Source organism: Polypterus senegalus, chromosome 8 (genome assembly GCF_016835505.1).
Source record: "Polypterus senegalus isolate Bchr_013 chromosome 8, ASM1683550v1, whole genome shotgun sequence".
In the NCBI taxonomy this organism is placed as follows: domain Eukaryota; kingdom Metazoa; phylum Chordata; class Cladistia; order Polypteriformes; family Polypteridae; genus Polypterus; species Polypterus senegalus.
In genome coordinates this window covers 18,850,660-18,875,036 of record NC_053161.1, presented here as the reverse complement: position 1 = coordinate 18,875,036, position 24,377 = coordinate 18,850,660, and the positions used below count along the sequence as shown (strand labels likewise).

At 41.7% G+C, this 24,377-nt stretch overlaps 1 protein-coding gene across 3 annotated transcripts in view; it reads right to left on the bottom strand.

Annotated features, from left to right (window-relative positions):
• LOC120533832 (chemokine-like protein TAFA-2) overlaps window positions 1–3,680 on the bottom strand; it is a 640,348-nt gene extending 636,668 nt beyond the window's left edge. The window contains exon 1 of one of the 3 annotated variants that reach the window (XM_039760858.1): window positions 2,784–3,680. Coding sequence is in view for 1 of the 3 variants with exons in the window: in XM_039760857.1 (XP_039616791.1) it covers window positions 786–796 (11 nt within the window). In the remaining 2 variants the exon portion in view is untranslated. Of the gene's footprint in view, window positions 1–785; window positions 816–2,145; window positions 2,427–2,783 lie in introns of those variants that run through there. The other 2 variants (XM_039760859.1, XM_039760857.1) reach the window with 2 other exon arrangements.
• Between the last annotated feature and the right edge of the window lie 20,697 nt (window positions 3,681–24,377).

The window sequence follows — 24,377 nt, the reverse complement described above, 5'->3', positions numbered from 1 at the left end:
AGAGTAGTCAGGAGTCTATCGCTTGAATCGGTTCTAATCAATTACTTAAAATTTAAACCATCCAGCCAGCCACCTACCCACCCATTCTGAACACAGTTAGGGTCGCGTTTGTTCTACACAATTTCAGCGAAAGGGCAGGAACTAAATCCTTCACACTTAAATCCAAAAATGAATTTCCAGTTATTCTACTGATCAATTTCTATTTAAAACTGACAAGTTAAACTTATTCTAAACGTTATTTGATTTTATTTACATTGCAGTTGTTTTCTGAATATGCATTTTCTATGCGCGCTATAATCATTCTAAGTATGGTGAGAGTCAAGTCTTCAAAGCTGAACAAGTAAAAAACAGCGGACAGATAAAAGAAATCCAAAGTTGAATGAAGTTAAGATTCAATATGCGTAGAAAACTTAATGTCGTGCATTATGAAGCTAGATAAAATAAACTAATAACTAACGTGCAATCTTAACAGCAATACGAAAGGTTTTTGCAGTACATCTGCTAAACAATTATCAGTATTCATCCCTCTGTCTCTCTTTTACCTATTCTTCCCTTTCCAAATCTGTTCTACTAACAGGCGCTTTCTGCGATTTTTGACGACACCGCAATTTCCTGATGCGCTATCTGCACGTGGTGTGGAAATCTTTTTTCCCCTTAAGTAATCTCAGCTCGTATTGTTCGCACTAACTATAAGAGTCTCTCGGTTTCTTGCGATCACTGGCCTTAACAGCCGTCGCTACGGCTAAACTGGGACTGACTGAGGCTCCCACGGCGCCTTTCCTCACCTGCTCCTCATTCCTCATTCTGCATCCGATTAGGTGCTGCACATATGAGTGGAATATGTGACGATGTATTGTATATATCACAAATAATATTTTCTACATTTAGTCATCCATGCAACACATCGAAAGATTATTGTTCTTCCGCCGTTCATTATGTGCTATCGCTCAGAGAAAGTAATTAGCTATATTAAATTGTAACCAATTATGAAGATCGTGTTAGTGATCTTTATTGTATATTTATGTTGAACAGTAGTGAAAATTTTAAAAAGTACAAAAAAATTATAAATACGCTGGGTTGGTGATTTAGGGTGCCTTGTGGATTTGAAAAGGCTGTAAAGAGCAAATAATGATATTTTATTAGATGATCAGATTATGTCGATAAATGGACTACAGTGTGCAAAAACTTGACTAGTTGTGGGTTTAAATCCGGGGTTAAACAAAGCTTTTCGGATGATAGGATGAAGGCAAGTAAGGGGGTGGGTATCGGTTTGGGGGACTTAGTAAACGCCATGCCACAAAATCAGGTAGTTTAGCATTTGGAACTGCATGTAAAATATCACAAATTATGTAAAGTTCGGAAGGGCATCTTGTTATCCCAATGACAAATACTGACCTAGATGTGTGTGCGTAAAGTGCCATTTTTCATAAATAATATCAAATGTATGTGTGTGCCCTATCTATCTATCTATCTATCTATCTATCTATCTATCTATCTATCTATCTATCTATCTCTTTCTTTCTTTTTTCTTTCTTTCTTTATCATCTTTTATCCTACCCGTCCTATCTATCTATCTATCTATCTATCTATCTATCTATTATTAGTATTAATATGCAGGCCTTTAGAAAATCTGTGCTGACGTCTTACTACTTTCTGCAAAATGCTTCACGGGAATACAATGATAATCATTTCAAAATAAGCAAATATGTTTTGAAACTAAAAGAAAAGGTACAAATAAACCAGTATAGTACCGCATATGTGGATGTGACTGCAGTACAGAGGCCATATGTATTGTTACGCTAATAATTATCAGCTTCCCAGTAATATGAAAAAAAAAACTATACTTATGAGAGAGGTTTAACATCAGAAGTGTACACATGGACAAAAATACCAAAATACAGGTTATAATGGGGGAAACAACTTCTTAAAAGAGGAGTTTCGGCACCATCTGATTATTAAAATGTCATTAATGTCATTTCGCAGAGTCAATCAAGTTTACATTCCACTGTATGCTTGTGGTAATACCGTATGCTCAACTGAAAACACCTAAAATCCGATTCTTAGAAACCCGTGAGATGCAAACTAAGAAAGAAGGCAAAAAAACAACAAGCGTCGCAAGGGGAAAAACTAAAAATGGAAACGTACCTGTCCGTACCGGTGTGTAACACATCAGATATTAATATTCCCCGTATAGGTAAAACATCTTGATTCCAACTGAAAAGCCATTCATTAGTTGAATTTCGCAAGCTGTGCAGAGATCTGTGCTGACTATGCGCTAATTTTCACAAATAATCGATAGTATTCAACTAACCTTATCAGCACATAGAACTGATGGTAGATTAAATAATAATAAAGGGCTCCGATTGAGCCGAATTAAAAGGCGCAACTTGACACAGAGTATTGATCAGGGTGCGCATGAGTGCGACTCCAACACCGTTACAAAGTAGAATTGATCTCAGAGGTGTCTACAATTAAAACATTTCATACTTTTCGAAGATCCGCCTTTAAAGTGATACCACATGCACTCTCGCCTTCACAACTTAATTCTGTCTTTCTTCTTGTGCTCGAGCTGTTGCTGGCGCCTCATTCTATATTTTTCCCAGTTTGCCAGCTACATTTTTACCCTGACCATGCAAATCGCCTTTATAAAGTAAATATGTCTGCTTAGTCAGCTTTCACTCAGTAATTTAGAACGAGCTAAAACAATGAAGGTTATACAATGCCAAGACGTCAATAAACTGTGATTATCATTTTTTTTTTTACTGACTACTTGTATCACTTACCTGCTGCCCCTCTCCCTTTCAATACCTTTCAGCCTCCTTCGTATTACAAAAAGACCATTTCTTAATCCCTTAACATTCCAGTTTGTCCAGCAGATAACGGTTGTCTCTTGGCCCGAATTTGACGAGGATCCACAAAGGCTTTATCCAGGTCTGGAGTGAATTGCTCTGTTGCTGGAGGGAAGAAGCGGCGCGGCGCAGCGCAGCGCGCCCTCAGATCTCTCCAGAGTCTCGGAGTGGGCTCCTCGCTGCCCAAGAGCGCACAGCTAAGCGAGGCGAAAAGCAGCTTTCCGTGATCACATACGGCTCATTTTTTCATCACTCATGCATCTACGTTTTCTTCCTTCCTTCTTTCTTTATTCATTTATTTTTTACATCCCAGCCTTTGCTTGTCTATGCCACCTTCACTGGAGAAAGATAATTGGAAGAGTAGATAGCTGTTCCTCTAGGCGCTTTTCTTAAGCGAAATCCGAAAACTTGGTTATACAGAAAGGGTCTCCCCGACTGTCAGGTGACTGTTAAAAAGTACCATGTGTCTGAAGTAATTTCGAGACAACAGCCTGCTTGGGGTTGCTGGTCCTTTCTCCTCCGTGCTTCGCTGGAGACTAAGCCCCTTCGCTCCGCATTCAAAAACAACTTCCTACTGCAGATTCCACATCCCCTGGAACGCTGTTTACGATGGGCGCTCCAGTCCCATTAATAGATAATATTGCTCTGCTCAACCGCTGTTAGACCTTCCTCTCTTCTATCTGTCAGGAGCATCATAAAGACTTACCACCGGGCTCGTTCCGGATCGTGGACTGAATAGCAACTCTCTTTTAGAAGCAACTAGCCCTTTACGTCCGAATCGATGCGCCAAGCAGAGGCGCAAGCCATTAAAGGCAGAAAAGCACTTTTAAGAAGATAGAGGGAACTGAAGAAGGTTTCTAGAGAGATCCTCAAATTTTTTGGGATATTATTATGATTTTTTTGTGATCTCTATATGGCGATATAGGTTTATCTTATAGTCTTATAGGACTTATCTTATTACAACATGCAAATGTAAAAATTTAGAATAATAAGGTGTTTCAGATCTTGAGGGTAAAGGTATAAACACACATATATTATTATAATCGGATATATTGTAATATTTTATTAATTCTCTGTATACATTTAAGCGCACCCAGTGGAATTGTATAGTCGTCGCACACAGTACCAAGCTTTAGTGTAATCGCATTTTAAATACAGGATTATCAGACAGTGCTGCTTTCTTATCCTCCCACTGAACATTAGACCACTGTCAACATTACAAAGAGCATGTAATAGATCCTAGCAGATTCCTAAATTAATAGCAGTCTAACACATCAAGTACAGTGCAATGTCTCCCTCCTGAGGAATTTTCAGGAATTGTGGATTTATTTTTAATTGGCTGTCCAGATGCAAAGAAAACTTGGTGATGCCATATTGTCATCAAAGCTAACAATCACTTTTATCAAGAGTTGTGTCAGACTATACATAGAAAAGTTCAATTTTATATTATTTATTACCTTACAAAGATGTAGGCTTTGCATTTAATTGAGTAACATTTCAGACTTAATATCTTCTTATATAATACGCTGCCATGGCTGTTCGTTTGTCTGTCCAGGATTTTAAATCACCTGTAGCTTGCAAACCGTTTGACCTATTGACCTGAAATTTGGTACACATATACTACGTGACGTTTACCATCCGCTTTCAGGGTGATGATTGACCTCCAAGGTTATTCCTCTTTTTATTTTATTTTAGAATCAATTCTCAGCAATGGCTAGCAGGGAGGCCGTGAGGCGCATGCGTACGGGTACCATTCTCATCCCTACCTCCTTATCTTAAATAATTCTTGAGGCAGGTTGAAGACTTAATCACCAGCTTAAGTGAAAAATTAAAGAAAAGTACTAAGTAATTGCAACACAAACACTGACTTAATCAGTTTTAACGTGAAAAGATCCTGACGAAAGAAAACAAAGCGGGCAGCTAGTGTGAATAAAAGAAGAACTGCTCAGGATGCAGCAAGTGCATCAACATCTAAGCAAATGAATGCTAAACATACAGAGAAAGAGGAGGAAAACTATAAGTCAAATTATCATTATCATACAGTGCGCCATTTCTGGTAAATTAATAAAAGGCAAAGTACTTTCTGAATACTAATAATTAAATATGATTTGAACTAACTTTTTTATAATTTAGTGCATCAATCAGCATTAAATTTCTTAAAGTATATATGTTCCTCTTTCTATAAAAAGCTGCATCTGTTTGTCAAGTTGACATAAAGACTGGCACACAGTAGGTATCAGCGTAATGAGGTATACAAAGTAATATGTGTGAGTGCACCATTGGCTGAGTTATTGTGCCCAGCAGAAAAGGACATTGACCCAAGAGAATCAACAAATTGTGATCTCAGGTCACTTGTATTCAAGGTGTAAAATATGGTCATCCAGAGGGGGTCTGGTATCCAGAATTATCCCTTTTAGAATCAATGAAAGCCACAAAATCAAACTTGTGGGAGGTGCCTTAAAATATTTTTCAAAAAATGTTCTGGTGTTATAACTCACTTGGTGCTCATTACTAGGTCTGTGAGAAATCTTTTAGCAGTTGACAGCTCTTCACAGGCTTAGTGTGACTACATGCTTGAGTGACAGGAATTTGTCTGGCAAGGAATGAGAGCACATCTTTTGACAAACCTCAAGAGGATTTTGAAAACAGGGCAAAGACTTTTAGAGAAAAAGCATATAAACAGGATCCCCACACGGCTGCTAGTTGTTGCTTTGGTCTCAGTATTACTGAAATGTGTGACAGTGGATACAAGAAAATGCTAGATATTGATGATATGGGCAGTGTTCACTCAGAATGACCTGCTTCTACTCTCCATGCTTTTAACTAACTGGAGTGTGTGTTAGAATAGCTCACTGAGACTCTGGCTGCTTGCCCAATTTCTGACACATTTTCCTCCTAAAATTTACTATGAATAAACATTTATTACCAACCTTCCATGGGGGTCATCAGCTATGTCCTCTAGCAGATGTTCTCACGCTGAAATCTCAAGTCTTATATAGTAGGCTTCCCGCACTGAGACCTCCTCTAGAGCAGATGCTGGCCATCCTCTTATAATATATAATTTTTCCTAATTAAAAAAAAATCTTTGATAATTAAAAAATGTCATACCATTTATACTCGTAATGGCAATTATTTTCATCCAAGACCTTTAATAGTATGGTTTCTTAAGTACATGGACAGGTGACAGCTCTTTGTGAATTCCAAAAAATCCACATTTAATCTTTGAAGGCCACTAAATTAATCTTTTTCTTGACTTCAGCTCTTCTACACATCAAACAAAAAAGGTCATGAGTTCAGTCATGACAGTAGCCCATATGGCTGGTTTGCTATTATTTCCTCTCTACCCTAGTTAATGGTCTGCAGATCTTTTTTAGTCTTATCATAAAGACATAATTGCTGACCGACCTTGACACCTCAGGAGAACTGATCTTTTGGATTACCCTGGGTAGTCCCTACAACTGCCTTATGATGGTTTGGCCCTTTTAGAGTCTAGTGCAACAGAACCTTTGTTAACCCTCTGAGCCTAGGTGCCATTCATTGGGCTAATATGTGGAATTCTATCTGCTTTTCAGTTGTTTATTCACTTGGACTGTTCTTCTCATGATGCATTGTTATGTTCAAAGGAGAAGAAAAGAGAGGAATTAGAAAACTGCATGCTCCAAAAACATGTTTCATTCACTGTTCTTTCTTTAGGTATTTTTTTACAGCTGTATTGGGTTGAGATGGGTGGACAACTGGTGTACTGTTTTTGGGTTTTGGGGTCATAGCAGAGCTTTTTGGTACCGGTACTCTCTTTAAATGGCACTCTTTTGTGGAATTCCCAAAGCCTGAGTGCCTGGAGAAGCAGTGAGTGTGTGATGGTGCAGCATTTCTGTTTTTCTTCTTCTTCTCTCTTTAGAATTTTTTGTTTCCTATGTTCTTTTTATATTGTTCTTCTCTCAATCTAATGGGTAGCTTGACAGTTGCTTCCTGGAATGTCTGGGGTCTCAGTTCTAATACCAAAAGATCGACTGTCCTTGACCTACTTTGGCATAATAAAATATACATTTTTTTACAAGAATCTCAAATTTTAATAATTCTTTGAATTTATATAGCAGTTTTCTCACTACTCAAAGTGCTCAGCAATTGCAGATTAAGGGCCTTGCTCAAGGGCCCAAAAGAAAAGAGTCACTTTTGGCATTTACAGGATTTGAACCGGCAACCTTCCAATTGCCAGTGCAGATCCCTAGCCTCAGAGTCACCACTCTTAGACTTAACAATAATTGGTATAGCATGGCAGTTTTTTCCTCAGCAAGCCCTCGGAAATGTTGTGTGATCATTGTTGTTCATCCAAACTTGAAGTTTAAAATTATTAAATTTGGGTTCAATTTCCTTGGACAGATTCACTGTCATTTCACAGAGGTTGGTGGTTTTAAAAATATGTTTTTGTTGCAGTTACCGTTCCTCTCTGTTTTCATACTTGGTATTGCTGACTAATCAGATTCTTCTTTTAGAAGACTTCAAAATTATTTTAGGAGCAAACATAAATTATTTTATTAATCTACCTTTGTAAAAATGTTTCACTCCCTTGCATTATTGCTTACCCTATTTCACCTAGGCTCTGAGCAAATTTAAACTTAGTGATTCCTTCTATTAAATTACCTACCTGGCAAAGATGCTCTTTTTTATCCTCTTGGCATTACTGGCAAATACACTTTCATTATGCCATAACTTTATCCCGCTGTTACAAAGGTTAGTATTGCCTCTAATGCTCTCAGCAACCACAAAAGTATTCTGTCTACTCTGGTTCTCCCTCAACTTCATCCCTGAGCCCTTTACTAGAACTTTAACTTAAAAAATGTTGACTTCTGCCACAATCTTGAAGCTCACCACAAAGCACTTATTTCTTTAAATTTTGATAAAATAGTTGATCCTCCATTTGTCAAAGGTGGTATTCCTGATTTCACCGTTTCTTTTTCTTGCTCTCTGCCTGGCTGAAAAAAAAAGAAAATTGCTGAACCTGTAACATGCCTGTCTTCTTTAGAGCATATGTGCAGCCTCTCACAAATAATTCTCAACATTAGTCATTAGTTATTCATACCAGGCTAGAATTAAATTCCCTGATTTTATAAAAGGCTGAATTTGAAACCCAAAGCACGAGATTTAGCTCTTAGGTGTCTGGGGCTAAGCCAGTAGATTATTAGCACTCAGGAAGTGTGACTCCTTTGCATCCATTTCTGGCATTAGCGATAAATCAGACCTTTCTACTAATAAACTCAGTGAGATTAATGAGTGTATTTTTTAAATTTTATTTTGAGTTATTTGTGGAAAATGTAAATTCATCGATATCTAATATTAAGTAATGTCTTTCTAAAACACCTGAGTCTTCCTAGGCTAACTTATGAACAAGATTTCTTTTTCAATTCTCTTTTGTTTATTTCAGAGATGAAGAAAGGCTTTAAGCTTCATGAAATTGCTAGGTCCATTAATTAATATTGGATTAATATTGTGGTTCTATCTACCATACTTTCTGGGATCAATTATCTAACCCACTTTTCAGATGCTGAAGTTTGCCATTTGTTCAACTCAAAATAACTGAGTCAATCAATAAGTATTAGTTACTGTGCTACATAAAAAGGACAACAATTTGAGCTACCATTGAACTTCATTCATGAAGTTTGATGCCAAGTTATTGGCCAAATGTCTTGCTTGGTGCTTATGAAATGTCATACATAAATTAGTAAACCCAGATCAAACTACCACCCCAATTCCAATGAAGTTAGAACGTTGTGTAAAACGTAAATAAATACAGAATACAATGATTTGCAAATCCTTCTCAACCTATATTCAATTGAATACACTATGAAGACAAGATATCTAACGTTCAAACTGATAAACTTTATTGTTGTTTTGCAAATCTTCACTCATTTTGAATTTGATGCCTGCCACACATTCCAAAAAAGCTGGGACAGGGGCATGTTTACCACTGTGTTATATCACCTTTCCTTTTAACAACATTCAAATCAGCGTTTGTGAACTGAGGAGACTTATTGTTAAAGCTGTGTAGGTGGAATTCTTTCCCATTCTCGCTTGATGTACAACTTCAGTTGCTCAACAGTCCGGGATCTCCGTTGTCATATTTTGCGCTTCATAATGCGCCACACATTTTAAATGGGAGACAGGTCTGGACTGCAGGCAGACCAGTCTAGTACCCGCACTCTTTTACTACTGCTGGGCTGCGAATGAAAAGACAACCGGCAGCATTTGCTCAGGAATAAGCCTTCCTTCTCATGGCCCTGGAAAAAGAAGTGTCAGTGTGCCAAATTTACATTGTGTGGAAATAAACCCTGATCACAGCTCTGTGCAAAAAGAAGCCTCATTAACTAATATTGCATTGTTTAACTCGAGATCTCTTAATGGCAAAGCATTGGTGCTGTCAGAACTCATCATTGACACCAAACTTGATATACTGTGTTTAACGGAGACTTGGCAAAAATGCAAATGAATTGACGTCTCTCACGGAGGTGACTCCACCTGGTTTCACTTTCCATACAGAACCTCGCAGCTCTAGACAAGGAGGTGGGCTAGCAGTAATTATTAGAGCAGACTTAAACATTAAACGAAACCCAATTGACTGTCCACTGTCTTTTGAGTGCCTCGCTCTTAAACTAATAACGGAAACAGGTCCTGTCTCACTCATTGTTCTTTATCGTCCCCCAAAATACAATGCATCCTTCTTATCTGATCTGATTGATCAGATAAGTTCTTCTAACCCACCTAAGCTCTTATTCTCAGAGAATTATCCTTCTTGGTGATTTCAACATCCATAATGACACTACTACATTTAAACTGAGAAATGAATTCCTATCCTTACTAGACTATTTTGACTTGACACAACATGTTGATTTTCCCACCCACTCTGGTGGTCATATACTGGATCTGATCTGCACTTCTGGACTATCTGTTGCCAACATTTACAGCACTGATTTGGGACTTTCTGACCATAAAGCAGTATTTTTCACTGTCTCACTGCCTTTCCCTCCTCTTACCAGTAAACGACAAATTTCTTACAGAAACCTTAAAAACATCTGTCCCTCTATCCTTTCTGGATCCATTTCTGATCTTTTACTGTCTGCACCTATTCCGTCAACACTAGATAGTCTTGTTGACCACTATAACTCAGCCCTTCATTCAGCATTAGATAAAATAGCTCCTTGGAGCTAAAGGTTTCCTTTAAACGTTCAGCTCCTTGGTATAATTCAGAATTGCGATCTATGAAAGCAGCTGGCCGACGCTTGAGAGAATGTCACGTAAGTCTGGCCTCACCGTGCACATCCAGACTTTCTCTGACCACCAAAGAGCTTACAGAGAAGCACTAACTGCTGCTAAGAACACCCACTATGGCAGAATAATAGAAAGTGGCCACGATAACCTAAGGGTTTTGTTTTCTGCATTTAATAAACTACTCGAACCTGCATCTGGCCCAACTACCTCTTCTACTGAAGTCTGTACTTTTTCCGTAACAAAATTAAAGATCTAAATAATTCAACTAACATAAATATATCATCTGTTTATATCTCTCCCTGTTTTCCCACTTCATCCAGCCCCTTCTCTAAGTTCTCACCAGTCACATCTGCGTTTGTTAATAACCTGCTTTGTAAGATGAGGCCGACTACTTGTGTACTGGACCCCATCCCCACCGCACTACTTAAATCCTGCCTTCATGCCATAATCCTGACTGCTACAACAATAATAAACTCATCCCTTGACTCTGGCTCTGTGCCACTCACTTTTAAAATCGCTTCTGTAACCCCAATGTTAAAAAAGTCTGGTCTTGATGCTGACAATCTTAACAATTTCCGGCCTATTTCCCACTTACCTTTCCTGTCAAAAGCTCTTGAGCGTGTTGTGGCCTCCCAGCTCACCAGTTACTTAACCCCTAATAATTTGATGGAACCCTTTCAGTCTGGTTTCAGGGTGCAGCACAGCTGTGAAACTGCTCTGCTACAGGTAACCAATGATTTGCTTATGGCAGCAGACTCTGGACAAACCAGCATATTAATTCTACTAGACCTCAGTGCAGCATTTGACACTGTCAGACATGACATTCTACTGTCCAGAATGGAGAACATGCTGGGTATCTCTGGCACTGCCCTCCAGTGGTTCAAGTCCTATCTGACTGATAGGCAAGAATTTGTTAGTCTTGGCAACAGCAGATCCAGCTCAGCGCCAGTCACACAAGGAGTTCCTCAGGGCTCTGTCCTCAGCCCTCTTCTCTTCTGTATTTATATGCTTCCCCTTGGCCATATTATTCGTAGCTATGGACTGGGTTATCATTTTTATGCAGATGATACTCAACTCTATTTCAATGTTAAAAGTGGAACTTCATCAGAGCTTTCTCAGCTCACAACCTGCCTTAGTGAAATTAAAACCTGGATGGAGCAGAACTCTTTAAAATTAAATTGCAACAAAACTGAACTCCTGCAAATTGGGACTAAAATGCAACTTAATAAAATGAGCTCCTTCCCAGTCAATCTTGGCAGTGATCTCATCAGACCTGCATTTACTGCAAAGAATCTTGGTGACATTTTTGATTTCTCCCTGTCTTACTCCGCCCACATAAATCACATTAAGAAACTTTCTTACTTTCACCTCCGTAACATATCCCATGTTCGCTCCTTCCTCTCCTTTTCTAATGCTGAGAAACTTGTTCATGCTTTTATCACATCCTGCATAGATTATCGTAACTCGCTGCTGGCAGGTGCCCCTTCTAATCTTATATCACAGCTCCAGCTTATTCAAAACTCAGCTGCAAGAGTCCTTACTCGAACCAGCGGCAGCGAGCACATCACACCCATCCTGCTCCGTCTTCACTGGCTCCCTGTGTCTTACAGAATTGAATATAAAATCCTACTAATAACCTACAAAGCCTTAAATAACCTCGCGCCAAACTACATCAGTAACCTTCTCCATCACTATGTGCCTGCCTGCTCACTAAGGTCCTCTGATTCTGGCAATCTTGTTGTGCCCCACAATAATCTACACTCCGTGGGTGACAGGACCTTCAGCTGTATAGCGCTCAGACTCTGGAATGACCTACCGAAATTAATCAGGTCAGCTGACTCCATGAATCCTTTTAAAAAACAACTCAAAACTCATCTGTTCAGGAAGGCTTTTAGCTTTACTTGACTTCATTCCCCTTCTCTCAGTTTGCCTCAATGTCAAGATGCTCATGTAACCTGTATGTGTGTGTGCTAGACCAACAATTCTGTTGTCTGTTAGGCGTTCTCTGAATTTACTGTCTTACAATCTGGATGGTCCTTTTCCTCTTTGGTCTGGAGGACACGATGTCCATGTTTTCCAAAAACAATTTGAAATGTGGACTCGTCAGACCACAGCACACTTTTCCACTTTGCATCAGTCCATCTCAGATGAGCTCGGGCCTAGAGAAGCCGGTGGCGTTTCTGGGTGTTGTTGATATATGGCTTTCGCTTTGCATGGTAGAGTTTTAACTTGCACTTGTAGATGTAGCGACGAACTGTGTTAACTGATAATTGTTTTCTGAAGTATTCCTAAGCTCACATGGTAATATCCTTTACAGAATGATGTCGATTTTTAATGCAGTGCCACCTGAGGGATCGAAGGTCACAGGCATCCAGTGTTGGTATTTGGCCTTGCCGCTTATGTGCAGAGATTTCTCCAGATTCTCTGAATCTTTGGATGATATTATGGACAGTAGATGACGAAATACCTAGATTCCTTGCAATTGTATGTTGAGAAACATTGTTCTTAAACTGCTGGACTATTTTCCCACACAGTTGTTCACAAAGTGGTGAACCTCACCCCATCCTTGCTTGTCACTGAGTGAGCCTTTTGGGGATGCTCCTTTTATACCCAATCATGACAAACACCTGTTTCCAATTAACCTGTTCACCTGTGGAATGTTCAAAGCTGGTGTTTTTTGAACATTCCTCAACTTTCCCAGTCTTTTGCTGCCTCGTCCCAGCTTTTTTGGAACGTGTTGCAGGCATCAAATTCAAAATGAGTGAAGACTTGCAAAACAACAATAAAGTTTATCAGTTTGAACACTAGATATCTTGTTTTCGTAGTGTATTCAATTGAATATAGGTTGAAAAGGATTTGCAAATCATTGTATTCTGTTTTTATTTACGTTTTACACAACATCCCAACTTCATTGGAATTGGGGTTGTAGCATGTTTCAAGTGTGTCATGTAGCTGATAACATTCCTTATCTTCTTTATTCAGTTGATGCAGTCCCTTGAGATGTTGGTGGGGGTTTTCAAACAGGCTGTCTATCCAAGGCACCCCGGAAACATCTCACAGCTGAAGTCAAAACCAGCTGTTATAGCCAAAGGTGTTCCTTAGGCTCTTTCATCTCAAGATGGAAATGGCATATGTTTTTCATTTTTTGTTGAATAAGATCTTGCAAAGTCAAAATTTCATTTTTTTTCTTCAGTTACATCAACTTTATCTAAAGGCTAGCTTTGTTATTCAGCCTTGCCCAGAAGATTTCGTTATATTTCAGTTATAGGGCCCTCAGTTAACAGGGTGTATTAGAGGTTCTGTGTAACTAAGTACTGTTATTTTTTTTCCAATGGGCTAATATCATTAGCATACAGTAGGTTGTAGTGGTTAAGGCATTGGACATATGATTTTAAACCCTGAGGCTGTGGGTTCAAATCCTGCTACTGACACTGTGTGACCAGGAATAAGTCACTTCACCTGCCTGTGCTTCAGTTGGAAAACCAAAAGACATATAACCAATTGTAGTAAGACATCAGCCAAATAGTAAGTAATGATAGTAGCATACTGCTTACTCTTGAGCATGCTATACACAATTGTCAATGAGTAAAACGCCCCTGCATTAGATTAACTGCTGCTTTTTATTGTTTTTCCTAGTGACCTTGCTTTTGTTAATGGTCATTATAAAACACAAATTTACAGGAAAGTGTGAATGGAATGAATAACCAAGATGAAAGCCAAAACCCATCTAAGAGTGCCAGCAGTCAACATGAAATATTAGCGCTTGTTAACAATTGAACATCTTCCAAGAGCTTCACTGAACTCTTCTCTTTCCATTTCAGAACCTGATAATGTCTCTTTTTTCCTGTCCAAGACACCACCCCGTCTTCAGTCATCCATCCACTTTATTTGTAAATATAGATATACAGTAGATATAAATACTTTTAAAATGAAAATCAAATCTTCATATGGTAAAAAGAAAAAAAGCAGTTCTTGGAGCATACTTACTTTTTCATATACTGTAACTGTATATCAATGAGCTTATGCTCTAAGGCCTATCAGGAGCTGACTCAGCTAATCCTCCTTTTCTTGGCTTTCCATTGAACACAGGAGTTTCCCTAAACACTCTCACTTCCCTCTCTTTAAAACTAAAGTCCTTTAATCCCTTATGCTTTGAAGGTATGGAACTGGGTTGGAGAAGAGTCTGGCTATAGAGCTCCAGCAGGAGACCCTGCTTTGGGGTTAGAGAAGCATTTAGGTTCCACCCCAAACTGGCACTTAGATACCCCTATTTTTCATAATGAAATTTGTGTATTGGCGGATGCCCTGTTTTCATTCCACCTGGGTATTAACACGATGAGTGATGTCTTTGATGATTCAGAGTTTAGGTATTCCATCCTTTGCTTTTTTTCTTTTACTTTCAGCTGTGATCATTACTTTAGGCATGTAGAGTGTTGCTTTTCTCTCTCCATCTGCCATATCTGCATTTTATCATGTCTCAGTGCATATCACACAAAAATAATTCTATTTACTGCATTGCACAAAACTTACTAGTTCTTCTAGTTCTATTCAAAGTGGAAACAGCATATCTAATTCTGCAATAACTTATCCTAAAATAACATTGTTAAGAATATCATTCTGTCCTCTAGGAATCTCAGCCATCAGCACATTTAGTTTAAACTTCTCCATTCCATATATATCTTATCCCTTGTGAATGTTTTGCAATTGTTTTATTCACAGTCCCCTTTTGTTTAATGTTTCTACACATATTTTAAGACTGACCATCTTTCACTCCTGTCTTTTGTATAATATTCTCTCTCATGAATCCTCTCTCCCCAATTTCTTCTCTTAGACCAAATACTCCTTCTCATGGATATTTCCACATAATGTCTTCATACAATCCAGCAGAAGTTGTTTCACTTACTTTATTAAGTTACTGCCAAGCAAGTGTTGCCCTACTTTCTTTCTTTGTTGATTGTTTCACATCTTCATGGTACTTGGTACTTCTGGAGCTTTTAGCATTCTAGATCAATCAAGCATCTCACTCCAATATCAGAAAGGGGCTCTTGCTCACCAGTCTTGTGTGTGACTGGATGTCTGATGGTTGGTGCCAAACGTAGATTGCTTTATTTGTGTAATTGTCTTGTTTAATTTGGCTGTGGTTTGCTGCCATCTCTGTTTTGTCACACAGGCCACATTTAGCCATTTTCCCTGATGTATATGCAGGTATAAGTGTTCCTTACAGGGTATAGAATAGGAATAGTTAAGTTTTTTTAAATGTATGCATTCTTGTCACTTTATATATTTATTCTCTTCAGAAAAAGTTTGTTGCAAAGAAAAACAAACAAACCCTAGAAATGGGGGTGTTTACCTGATAATAAGCATCCAATAAGAAAGCCATGTGTCCCCCAGTGTTGTGGCAGGATGGTGAAACAGATCACGGCACTTTTTGTGCATAATGACAGTTTTAAGGTTGCACACACAGTCTCTTCATGCATAAATCAGTTGAAAGTGGCTGTTCTGGGTGATGCTGATCAGAAGTACAAGGTAATCAGGCCTTTTTGCAGATAGCATTTTAGCATATAATGTGATTTGGCCACTTAAAATATAAAATAATAATAAAAATACATTTTATTTATATAGTGCCTTTCCCATGCTCAAGGCACTTCACAGAGTCTCATAAAGAAACATCAGGTATATGTAACATTGGATACAAATGTTTTCTGAATAGAACATTAAAACAGATACATACAGGATATACAAAGCATTAAATAGAATAAAAGACTATAAACCAGAGTAAAATACTAAATTCAATACTAAAAGAAAGCCTAGCAAATTACATAATTTGTGATATAATACACACACAAATTATACTGAGCATGTGGACAGAATGTCAGGTTAAGTTAAAAGGCTTCATGAACAGATGAGTATTAAGTTGTTTTATTAAAAGAATGAATGGAGTCAGCTGATCTAATTCATTTAGGGAGGTCATTCCAAAGTCACAAGATTGCCAAAATCAGAGGACCTTAGTGGGTGAACAGAAGCATAGTGATGGTGAAGGTCACTGATGTAGTCCAGTGCAAGGCCATTTACAATTTTGTAGGTTAATAACAGAATTTTATATTCAATCCTGTAAGACACAAGGATCCAGTGGAGGTGAAGCAGGGTGGGTATTATGTGCTTGCTGTTGCTGCTCTGTGTCAGAACTCTTGCAGCTGAGTTTTGAGTAAGCTGGAGCTGTGATATAAGACTAGAAGTGGCAGCTGCCAGTAGAGAGTTACAGTAATCGATTCAGAATGTGATAAAAGCATAAAGTTTCTTAGTATAGATAGTAGAAAAGGAGAAGAATGAGCGAACACAGGATATGTTACCGAGGTGAATGTTAGAAAGTTTCCTAATGTGGGTTATGTAGGTGGAATAAGAAAGGGAAGAATAAAAATAACACCAAGATTCCTTGCATTTGAAGAAAGTGTGATGAGATCACTATCAAGAGTGATTTTCTCAAGTTGCACCTTAGTGCCAATTTGCAGGAATTCAGTTTTTTTGCAATTTAATATTAAATAATTCTGCTCCATCTAGGTTTTAATTTCACTGAGTCAGGTTGTGAGCTGAGAAAACCCTGATGAAGTTTCACTTTTAACATTGAAACAGAGTTGAGTATCCTCTGCATAAAAATGATAACCCAGTCCAAAGCTACAAATAATATGGCCAAGGTGAAACATATAGATACAGAAGAGCAGAGGGCCGAGGACAGAGCCCTGAAGAACCTCTTGTGTGACCGGCACTGAGCTGATCTGCTGTTGCCAAGACTAACAAACATTTGCCTATCAGTCAGATAGAACTTGGACCACTGGAGGGCAGTGTCAGAGATACTCAGCATTTTCTCCATTCTGGACAGAAGAATGTCATGTCTGACAGTGTCAAATGCAGCACTGAGATCTAACCAAATTAATATGCCTGTTTGTCCAGAGTCTGCTGTCATAAGCAAAACATTGGTTACCTGAAGCAGAACAGTTTCCGCAGCTGTGCTGTGCCCTGAAATATAATTAATAGCATCATATATAGCTAATTTACTGTGTTCCACAGTGCCAGAACAAGATTTCAGTGTTACACTGAAGAATGAACAGGGCTCCCAGATTACCATGGGTTATTTTGCACAATGTTTGTATTGCCATCAAAGTACAAAAAGAATGACTTGTATGGCGGTGTGATCAGAAGAATATGGGATACGTTGGATGTATAAATGTAAAAGTGGGATGATGCTGGGAAGATTTTCACTCACACATTGGAGAGGTTATGAGAAACTCAGAGAAACAGCACAATAGCACAAGAAATGAATCATAGTATAGATTTCAATGGATTGCTCTCTGTTATGTACACATTGCATGTAGTAGCGGTACATTTCGGTGTCTTGTATGTCTGTTGTACTAGGGTGTTGTACCGTGTTAGCCATTACAAAGGTAGTGAAAGTCAAGCAAAATGACACCTTTTATTGGCTAACTAAAAAAGATTACAATATGCAAGCTTTCGAGGCAACTCCTGGGGCCTGAATTACACGGTACAACACCCTAGTACTACAGTTATGTACACAGATATTCTATTTTGTGGATCCCCAGGTATTGTCTTAGACTATAGGTCAGTAAGTCACAGAAGACAAACTCCATTTTAAAGTATGCATTACGTTGACTTACTGACCACACACCTTAACTAACTGCAACAGGGCTGATGTCTGATTATAGCAGCCTGTGTGATTTTAGCAGTCTGAACTGCCATGGAATGCATCAGCTAGTCTTTAAAGATGAAGATGAATAGGTCAAGAAGAACAAGACAAGAGTTCAGTCTAGGCAACATTCATATTGTACTAGAACAGCTGTTTTCATAATGTTGCATACTATCCCCTATGACTTTTAATAATTTCTTATTCTTGTTGAGGTTAGTTTGACTGTGTGGCAATACACTGAGTGTATTTTGTCACCCTTAGTGTGAGCTTTACTTAAAGTCTTGACCACTTCTCTGAATGTCTAAGTGATTTTACCATGCTTCCCTGCCCATGTGTGATAGTAAACACGTAGAATATTTTGGGATCCCAGATGTATTCTGCTCCATACCCTCAGCAAACGAAGTGGAGTGTATGGAGCATGCATCCCATGTTGCCTAGTTTCCCAATTGACAAACATTGGGGATGTTTACCTGATAATAAAAATCCAATAAGAATGCCATGTGTTCCCCCATAATTATTTGCTGTTTATTTAAACAATGAGGTTTTTTTAAATGAAAAGATAAATATAAGGCAAGAGTGCAGAATGTCAACTTTGATTTTTGTGTATTTCTCTGCATGTTGCATTGAATGTAACTTTGTAAAAATGATGCATTTTCAAATTTTCTTTGTTTTGTATTATGTATTGCTATTAGTATTTACTACTTTTCAGGATCACAAGCATGTTGTTGTCAGTTTTTAGGTTTCTAGCTAACATAAATGATGTTGTTAGCATGTTTAATATTAGAACACAGTGGCCATTTCAAATGTGGATTTTACATGAGAGTGACAAAGAGGTCATGCTGAGCAAATTAAATTTCTTTAGTAATAGCCAGAGAAGGCTACATGGCAATCTAATAAAACGTCAAAATTTTCAAAAGCTTTAATAAAGCTGATCAGAAGAATTCTATCAGTTTAACAGTGCATCACATACTGAAGGACATCAGTGGAAATTAGGGTGAAGTGCACTAATGAGGATATCAAGGAAGTATGTCTTCAATTAAAGGTTCCAGGGAATGTGGACCACATTACTGAGGCATGGGTTGAAAAGGTAGCCTTGATTAATTCTGGATGATATACTGGGAGAATTTAGTATGGTATTAAACTAACCAGAGTAGCTAAATGAAGAAAATGTTTGTATAACTTTGTATCTTTTAAAGGTAATTTCACTGAATTTTATTTGGGTATTTTAGTTAATTTACCTTGTAAGTGTTACACTGAAGGCTGGTGCAGTCCCTATGGATTGGTAGAATGAGAGTAACTTTCAGGAAACATGACTACATTTACGTTACATTTACTTATTTGGCTGATGCTTTTATCCAAGGAGACTTACAACATTTATGATACATTTGGTTACATTTCTTTTGATTTTCCAGTTGGGGCACAGGCAGGTCAAGTGACTCAGTCATGGTTACACAGTGACAGTAGTGGGGTTTGAACCCACAATCTGAGGGTGTGAAGTCCAAATCCTTAACCACTACACCATACTGTCTGTTTTCAAGAGTTAACTGAATGCAACAAAATACAGGAACATTTGTGTACAGTATATTTCAATCTCCAGTAAAAATCATTTGCCAGCATGAGAGAGACATTTGGTGCTGACAGTTATACCCCATGTAGCAGAAGAAACAATGCAGATTCCTTCCTGACTATTGAAGAAACAATGCAGATTCCTTCCTGACTATTGAACACTGAATCTATTTTTTGTCCTTGAATATACATTTGAAAGGTTATGGGACTTTGCTCAGCCTGCTTTGTAAGATGGAAATGGGATTCTAGACATGCCATTGTGTACCATTAAGTCTCAGAATTTTGAAAGCAACAGTTATGCCTTTATTGTTGAATATATGAAGAGTGGATATGTATTGCCTTCTCTCCTGTTTGTTTGTTTTATATTGAGGTAAACAAGATATGGTCAGTGATGTGTTAGAGTGATGTATAATAAAACATAATACAAGTGGGAATCAGCAGCTCTCAAAGAAAGGAATGGCTGTTCTTTTACCAGGGTAAAGTGGAAGAAACAGACACAAATAGAACAGAATTTAGGATCATAAAATACATAGCAGAATGAGAAGCAGCAGGGGTACGTTGGATATCCTATCAGTCCATGAGAAGCTGGAGAATCTGGGAGGCGCTCTGAATAGAGCTACTGCTAATCTAATTTGAGGGAAACAGTTGAGAAAAACTATTAACCTCCTTTGTGTTATTTTTACCCTAATGACTGCAACATGGCTGAGGTCCTTACAGTATGCTTTTCTAAGGCACCATATGTTTTATATATATATATATATTGTGAAGGACCGAGGAGACAGCAATAAGGGTTGGGGTTTCCGGCCCCGTATATTGTACAGAACAAAAAAAACAGGTCTTTTATAAACAAAACAGTTCATAGCGCGCCGACTCCTGGCGTCCGGCCATTTTATTGGGGAGGAGCGGAAGTGGAGGATGCGGGAAGGACCGCAAGGGAGGATGGGAAGGATGGCGTCAGGGCAAGATGGCGGAGGAAGGGCGGAAGTATCGCACTGCGGTCAATCCAGGCCTATGGTGCAGGAAGGTCTTTCTTTCTACGAGGAAGCAGAGGGAGAAAGTTAATCCCCCGCCATTCCCTGGCGGCGAATGGTTTCCCAGGTGCTATCGAATCAATCCGCGGCCTCCTACTCGCGTGTGCGTGACACGATCCCCCCCTTAGCCCAGGACCGTCAGGTCGGGCGGACCTAACCGAGAGGTCGTGAATACGAGAGAGGCATCGGCATTGGCCTGAAGGGTGCCCGCCGATAAGTGACAGTGAACTTATACGGCTGTAAGTCCAGGAACCACCTGGTGACCCGCGGATTCGACTCTTTGTGTAGGGACATCCACTGAAGTGCAGCGTGATCAGTCACCAGAGCGAATTCGCGACCCAGCAGGTAGTAACGGAGGTGGGTCACTGCCCACTTAATGGCCAAGGCCTCCCTCTCCACTGCAGCGTGCGGGTCTCCCGGTCCATCAGTTTCCGGCTAAGGTACATCACAGGGTGCTCGACACCATCGGCGCTTTGGCTCAGCACGGCACCCAGGCCTGTGTCCGCGTCGGTCTGGAGAATAAGCGGGAGCCCAAAATCGGGCGTCCGTAACACAGGTGCCGGCGTTAGGGCCTTCTTTAGGTCACTGAGCGCGTGTTCTGCTTTGTCGGTCCACACCACGTATAGGGGCGCCCTTTTTGTCAGGTCAGTCAAGGGTGCTGCTCTTTGAGAAACGGGAACAAACCGGCGGTAGTAACCCGCAAGCCCCAAGAAAGCCTGCACCTGTTTCTTGGTACGGACGGGCCATTCTAAGATGTCTTTAACTTTGGAGCTCTGTGGCGCACCTGTCCTTGTCCCACGAGGTAGCCTAAATATTTGGCCTCCTTTAATCCAAAAACACTTCCGGGGTTTATGCGGAGGCGGCTTTAGCCAGTGTTAGGAGGACAGCTGCGACCTGCAGTAGATGCTCCTCCCAGGTGCGGAATAGATGACAACGTCATCCAGGTAGGCGGCACTATAGGACTGGTGGGGCTTCAGCACTCTATCTACCAGGCGTTGGAAGGTCGCGGGCCCCGTGCAGCCCAAATGGGAGGACCTTGTACTGCCAGTGCCCGCTAGGGGTGCTAAAGGCCGTTTTCTCCTTTGCGGATGCCGTTAAAGGAATTTGCCAATACCCTTTTGTCATGTCAAGGGTAGTCAGATACGAGCCGTACCCAGCCGCTCAAGGAGGTCGTCAATGCGGGGCATGGGGTAGGCATCGAACTTGGAGATCTGATTCAGGCGTCTAAAGTCATTACAGAACCTCCAGGAGCCGTCTGGCTTGGAGGCGAGGACAATAGGGCTGGACCAGGGACTATGGCTCTCTTCAATTATGTCCATGTCCAACATACGTTTCACCTCCAGTTCGACCTCTGCGCGTTTTGCCTCCGGAGTCGGTAGGGCCTCTCCGGACGATTACCCGGGCTCCGTGACTATATCGTGGCTCAATCAGCGGTCCGGCCGGGTGACTCGCTCACTACCTCGGGGATGGCTCGGAGTGTTTGGGCTAACTCCTGCCGCTGCTTGGGGTCAGCTCTTCGCCGAGGTTAAGGGCAGTTGTGCTTGCGAAAGGGAGAGTGACCTATGGGAGCTGGGAGCTCCTCTCTATCTCTCAGGGCTTTAACAGGTTGACATGATAGATCCTCTCACTTTCGTCGACGATTGGGCTGTTTCACCAAATAGTCGACGCAGTCCTTTCTCTCCTTAACCTCGTAAGGCCCTTGCCAGTGGCGAGCAGCTTCGAGTGGGAGGTGGGGCGAGCACCATAACTTCGGTCCCAGGCGGAACTCCCTGAGGGCGGAGTTGCGGTTGTAACACCGGGCCTGCGCTGCTTGCGCACGAGTCACGTGCTCTTTTAGGAGGGGCCTGATCTTTGTGAGTCGGTCGCGCAGTTGCGCACGTACTCAAAATGTTAGAGGAGGGAAGAGCCTCGGCCTCCCAGCCTTCTTTTAGGATGTCGAGGATTCCCGGGGTTGTCGCCCGTATAGTAATTCAAATGGGGAGAAGCCTGTAGAGGCCTGGGGTACCTCCCGGTAGGCAAAAGCACGGCGGGAGGAGCTGGTCCCAGTTCCTGCCGTCGCGCTGACTACCTTGCGGAGCATCTGCTTAAGCGTCTGATTAAACGTTCGACCAACCCGTCAGTTTGCGGGTGATAGACTGGCGCTTTCAGGTGCTTTATCTGCAGTAATTTGGCTACCTCCTTGAGCGTATCCGAAGTGAAGGCGTACCCTGGTCCGTGAGGACCTCCTTGGGTATGCCCAGCGTGAAAACAAATTAACCAGTTCCGTGCGATGCTTTTAGTATTAGCGGGCGCAGGGGAACCGCCTCTGGGTACCGGGTGGCATAGTCCACCATGACTAGGATATACTTGTGGCCACGGGTTGAGGGCTCCAGGGTCCCACCAAATCGACCCCTATCCTTTCAAAGGGGATGTCCACGAGGGGAATAGGGACTAGAGGAGCACGGTCCCTCCTAGGAATCTGGCGGGTCTGGCACTCGGACAGGATTGACAGAACCGCCGGACCTCCTCATTGATCCCAGGCCAGTAAAAGCGGGCTTAATCCTCTCCAGTGTTTTTCGGCCCGAGGTGGGCCTAGGAGGTGAGCATGTGCCAGCTTCGCATATCTCCCGCCGGAAGGTGCAGCGGAATTAGCAACAACTTCCGCACCTCGCCCTCATGGGTAGCCACTTTCGGTACAACAGATCATTCTCAAGGACAAAGAAGGGTTCCCGCGGTGTGGATCCGTCCGCTGTTGAGCTGTTAGGCAGAACGACGCATTCGGGCAAAGCGCGGGAGTCATCATTCCACTGCTCCCTCTTAAAGGAGGCGGCGTGGACCGAAATTGATGGTCCAGGCGCGAGAGGTCTTGGGGCCTGGGCCGGGAAGAGTTCCTGGCTAGTCCCTTCTCCGCGGAATCTTCGGGTCAAGGTCCGTAGCCACGGAAGGTCCCCGAGACACCAGCGCCCATAGGGCCTGCCCTTGTGCACGGCGTGGAGGCGCGGGAGGGTGCCTTTTCCCCTCATAACAAGATCCAACGAGGCCCGGGAGGCGAATGGCTTACCGCTGATTCTTTTAGACCAGTCTTGTCCCAAAATCACTGGGAAGGGGGTCAGGTAACACAGCGACCGTCATTTGGATTGGTTCCCCTTCCAGGTGACATAGCAGTGGCGGAGCGATATGACCTAGTCCCCCATGCACACAGGTGACCAACAAATGCTGTTTTAACCACTGTTGCGGTAAGACAAAGCGGCGAGCAACAATGGTAATGTTGCTGCGGAATCAAACAAAGCCACCACGGCGTGCCCATTTAGCAACACCACTCCCGTATTCGGACTCGCCAAGGGATGCGGCGGGTACAATACCTCTCCGGATGTCCAGCTGCAGTCCATAGGCTCCGGGCGATGTGATGGGGCAGTTTGGCAGCAGGTGACGGTCTCGCCACACTTGAAACAGCGGGCGGACCGGCCTCTCTGGCTCTGGCTGGCGCTTCTGCAGCGCGTCGAGGGCTTCGGGGTGGCCGCCCGTCCCTGCGGTTCCAGCGAGCAGGCTTTTCTGACCCCCAAGTCGGAGGACCGCCAACTGGCGCTCCAGGGCGTCGAGGAGGCCCGACATGTTCTGATAGGCGTGTCCCGGACCTGCTGGGCGAGGGAACTGGGCATCGCATTGACCAGGCCTTCACAGGCCACCCGCTCGACCACTTTCCGCCCGTCGGGTCCCTCTGGCCGTAGCCAGCGGCCCATCTTGCCCCAGAACCTCGAACGCCTGGGCGCGAGCGGGCTTTTCAGGGTCAAAGACCCAGTTCCGCCATTCGGCCGCCTGCTGGCCCGGGCTAATGCCGTAGCGGGCCAGTATTTGGGCTTGAGGAGGTCGTAATTAGCGGCCTCCTCCTCAGGGAGGTCATAATAGGCCAGCGCGGTCCCTTCAGGTATGGCGCCAGATGGGCGCCCACTTTCGGACCGCTGCCACTTTCGTTCCGGGTGGCGTCCTCTC